The following is a 4578-nucleotide window of genomic DNA, read 5'->3' on the forward strand; positions in this document are numbered from 1 at the left end:
TTTAAAAACCACTTTAATTATGGAAGACCACCAAGAATTCAACTGAATGGTTCACAGATACCTTATGTTCCTCAAAACAAATATCTTGGCATAATCCTCGATGATAAATTAACCTTTCTCCCTCATGTCACCAAACTGAAGGAAAAAATTAGAAATTTTACTGCTTCGGTCATAAGAATCTCCAAAAGAGACTGGGGTTTGAATAAAAAGACCATGAAACTATATTATAAAGCAATATTTCTGCCTATAATTTCGTACGGAGCAGGTATTTGGCACCAGAACATCGTTAAGGTGAAAATCAAAAATAAGCTACTATCAATTCAAAGGACAGTGCTTCTGGCACTAAATAATGCCCCTCGTACAGTATCAAACAATGCCCTCCAAATCCTTGGAGGAGAACTGCATTTAGATTTATTTATCTTATACCGTGGCATGATTTATAAACATAAGAAAGGACTGCAGGTATCTATTATGGGAATTACAACCGACCCAGTTAGTAACTTGAAGACAGAACGGAAAAGATTATTGAGTGAAGTGGTTAGTATTTGGCAAAGTAGATGGAATGAGTCTGTGTGTGGTGAAGTCACAAAGAAGTATATTGAAAATGTTGAGTTTGCGTCTACTCAACCTTCTGTTTCATGGTTTGCACCAAGCATGTTTACGACGTATTTATTAACAGGCCATGGATATTTGAGGGCCAAACTTTTCGACAGAGGTTTGGAGCCGGACCCTTTTTGCACCTGTGGTCAAATGGAAGACTGGATCCATGTTTTACTGTTTTGTCCGCAATATACAGACCATCGAGTATTGCTACTTAATCAGGTTCCAGGTCTAGCTGAGGACAATGTAAAAATACTAGTTGAGAACAAAACAAACTTCGAGACTTTCCAGACTTTTGCAGAATCGGTCTTTAAGAAAGGACTTGAACTAAGAACTCAAATCCAAAATCGAATATAAATGTGAGAGCTGAGAAGTTAATATATGTTTGTATCCCATTAAATATAAATAGAATGACTTGTTATAAGATATGTAAATTTAATTGGATTGCTAGAATTTAGAGTTAAAATTCTATTATCTTGTACAAATGTAAATAAGTTTATTCGCTAAATTTATTGGAGTTTTCCAAATTGACTTGTATCTGCTGCTGCTGAGGCTTGGATATTCTTACTCTTTTTTTTTTTTTTTTTTTTTTTTTTTGTTGCTGGTTTCCAGGTTTGGGCTACCTGGGAACGGGATTTCTGGCACCCACCGGTATTGCACTATCTCCGGTAGGTGCGGGATTTGTGCACAAGACACTAAAGGTGACATTAGACCCAGGCTTGGCTGCTTGTGCCTGGGGGCGGGCAGCGGCTGGCTAGGTGTTGGCTGCTCCCTGGTGGCAAGGTGGACGTACGCAAGCGATAAAAAAGCTTTGCAGAGTTTCTGCACCAACACAGACGTGCCAGGTGGAGATGGGCTTAGGCCTGGGAGCCACCCTTGATACAGGTAAAACACACACATACACACACGTGTTCATATATAATATAGTATTTTATATATGTATAATGAGAATGCTAATGAATATAAAACTGTATATATATCTTCTTTGTAAGTTTTTGTATATAATTTGTAAACAACTGTGTGTACAAATAAATGGAAAAAAAAATGCTCACATTTCAGGCCCTAATTACACAGATTCTGCAGTAAAGATAGAGACTATTTGCGGAGATGGACCAGGTCCTGGAGCCGTTACGAACAGGCCACATACATAAGTAGGATACCTCGGAGTAGAACGGCATGACACGCCCCTGTTACTGGTATTTCCCAAGTCTCTGTCACAGCTGTGTGAGGGGAGAATAAGGAAATGGGTCACATGGAATTCCCCAATGTCTTGGAGAATAAGTGTGTCATAGGTGTTTAGGTCACAGACACATATACAGGTCATGGGATTCCAGTCACGTTTGAGCACTAGATGTGAAATTAAAAGGAAAAAGCTATGACCAAATTTCTTATCTATTGCATAGATCCCATGCACCTTCGTAATTGGTTCTGGCTGTCCATCTACATTTTAATCCCATTTGATTGGAGGGTCATTAACATCTTCTGATTGGTAGTTTTCCCCAAAGAGGGTATATATAATTTTTCTTATCGATACACATTCGATATGATTTGAGAGTGCATTTTTATACAGTGACTTGAGTTTGTTTTCGCTATGTCTCGTGTAAGTTTGCAGTTTGTATTGTCAAGAGGAGTTCGATTCCATGTTTCCCTTAGCTAGTTCGATCCTGAAATCTCCATAGAATCACGCAATTCTGTTATTTCTTTATCTACAGATGTCTGAGACGTTATGAAATCGCACCTCCCTTCTCTCAGAAGATGCTTACATGATGGTAGAAAAGCAGACTTTATTCTTGGTGGCACTTGTCATGTAGTAGCAAGCGACGACATAATTCGCTTCTCCCTTCAAGACAAAGCTGTCGAAGTTGATATCGATGGAATTTCTACCCTGATTTCTCGCGCAAGCAGCATTACCAGTCATCTAGAAGTTTGGAGTGGGCACAGACATGTTTTTCAAATTATTGCAGAGATTTTAACATCGTCTCTGAAGCAAGTTTGTGTGAAATTGTGCTACGATTCTCGTACCTTAAGTGAGATGGGTTTTCTTTTTGTTCTCAGTGATTTTATGAAAAAATGTAGTCCTTTCGCATTAATCGAAGGACTTGAGCTAACAATTCAAGACGCGACAAACGAATTGCAGGGATACAGTGTTTTCTATTCCGTGCTGGCCCAGCATTTATTGATTAAGGCAATGCTAACCCAAATGTAATATGTTATTATTTATTATTTATTATGACAAATGTAAATTATTATTTTTAATAAAAAATTGTATCATTTCTACCTGAATTATTTTTTGTAATGAACAATACGCAATTGGTTATATATACTGTGTTTAAACTATTTTAGTGTCAGTTTGAAATGAATGAACAACTGTACATCGCGTATTACTCCCACGCAAAGCCAGGGAGCTTTTCGGGACAACCTGCCTTTCAGAATGCAGTTAGTGGCAAATCTTCTACCGTGAAGCAGTGGCTTAGGGCACAACCTGCTTATACACTACACAGATCTGTGAAACATCGTTTCAAACGATTACGAACAGTTGTGAGCGGCATTGCGCACCAGTATCAATGTGATCTCGTCGATTTGACTTCAATAGCAAAGTTCAATAACGGATTCAAATATCTTTTATCTGTTATTGACTGCTTCAGCCGGTTCGCATGGGTGATTCCCCTAAAAACTAAGCGTGAATTAGTGGTTGCACAGGCTTTATCAAAGGTGTTTCGCGCTGGTACTCCACCCTGTTATTTACAGACCGATAAAGGAAAAGAATTCTGGAATAAACATTTCGTGATTTAATGAAAAAAGGGAAGGTGTTCGTCTGTTTTCTTCGTTTGGCGACACGAAAGCGAGTTTTGTTGATAGGTTTCACCGGACAATGCGTGGGAGGATGTGGAGATATTTTTCCCACAAAAAGACATATCGTGATATCGATATTCTTGATGCTCTCGTAGAGGGGTATAATAAAACTAAGCACAGAACAACAGGCATGGCGCCGGCTGACGTTAATTTTTCTAATGAATCAGAGGTGTGGAGCCGCTTATATGGTACTGCGACACCCCCTGGACGTTCAATGTTTGTCAAAGGGGATGTTGTTCGCATTTCACACCAAAAACCAACTTTTGAAAAAGGTGCGACTCGAAATTGGTCAGAAGAAATCTTTGTGGTGAATGATATTTATAAGACATCACCTGTGACTTACCAATTAGTAGACACATCTGATAATATCATTTCTGGGAGGTTTTATTGGGAAGAACTGCAAAAAGTAGACCGCCCAGAATTTTATACCATTGATCGAGTATTGAAGAGAAGAGTGTATAAACGAATCCGAATTGCGTCGTTTATAATCATTTTATGTGCAGCAGGATTAATTACAGTGATTGTATTATTGAATGCAACGCCCTCTATGAATATCAATGTAGGGAACTGTACGTTTTCCGAACGAATTAGTTCCAACAAACGACTTAAGTGTATGTGGCAATATTGTTGACATTCGTGTGTTTACTTCTCATAATTCTACCTGGATTCCGACGACAGAGGGAATTAACTTGGAACCACATGAGTGAGACAGAATCGTTTCCTTGCAGAAGTCAGTTGAAAAAGCGTGTAAGCTTTGCCACCACCGCTCCTCAAATGTTTATTGTGCCATCTAATGAAAACCGATATGGACAGAATTTCGGACAGAATGCAGTTTCAAAGAAGAGTCAAGCAGCTCCAGTCCTTGCTTGGAATATCGACAAGACCCAACAGAATCGCTTATTTTAGAAATACTTGCAGATGCGGGTCGTCTTCATTTCAAGAGACACACAAGCAGATGTATAAGCTGTGATGGAAGTGAAACAATTATTCATTTAGTCATCGCCTTGTCGAGAGTGGATTTGACAGAAGTTCTTTCGCTGTGGAAGAGTCGGTCGCTGTTTAAGTGTAAAGATCTTTCATCACTACAATTATTAGCAAGTTGGCTGACAGACTGTGGAAACTTAC

At 38.9% G+C, this 4578-nt stretch overlaps 1 protein-coding gene across 1 annotated transcript; it reads left to right on the plus strand.

Moving 5' to 3' along the window:
- Window positions 1-3472: 3472 nt before the first annotated feature.
- On the plus strand, window positions 3473-4084 carry LOC150087394 (uncharacterized). Its single transcript, XM_090372466.1, has one exon. It carries the CDS (start codon window positions 3473-3475, stop codon window positions 4082-4084), a length of 612 nt encoding a protein of 203 aa, XP_090228592.1.
- The last annotated feature ends 494 nt before the right edge of the window (window positions 4085-4578 follow it).

This window comes from Mastigoproctus giganteus, chromosome 4, assembly GCF_048544385.1.
Source record: "Mastigoproctus giganteus isolate SK-2022 chromosome 4, ASM4854438v1, whole genome shotgun sequence".
Lineage (NCBI taxonomy): Eukaryota > Metazoa > Arthropoda > Arachnida > Uropygi > Thelyphonidae > Mastigoproctus > Mastigoproctus giganteus.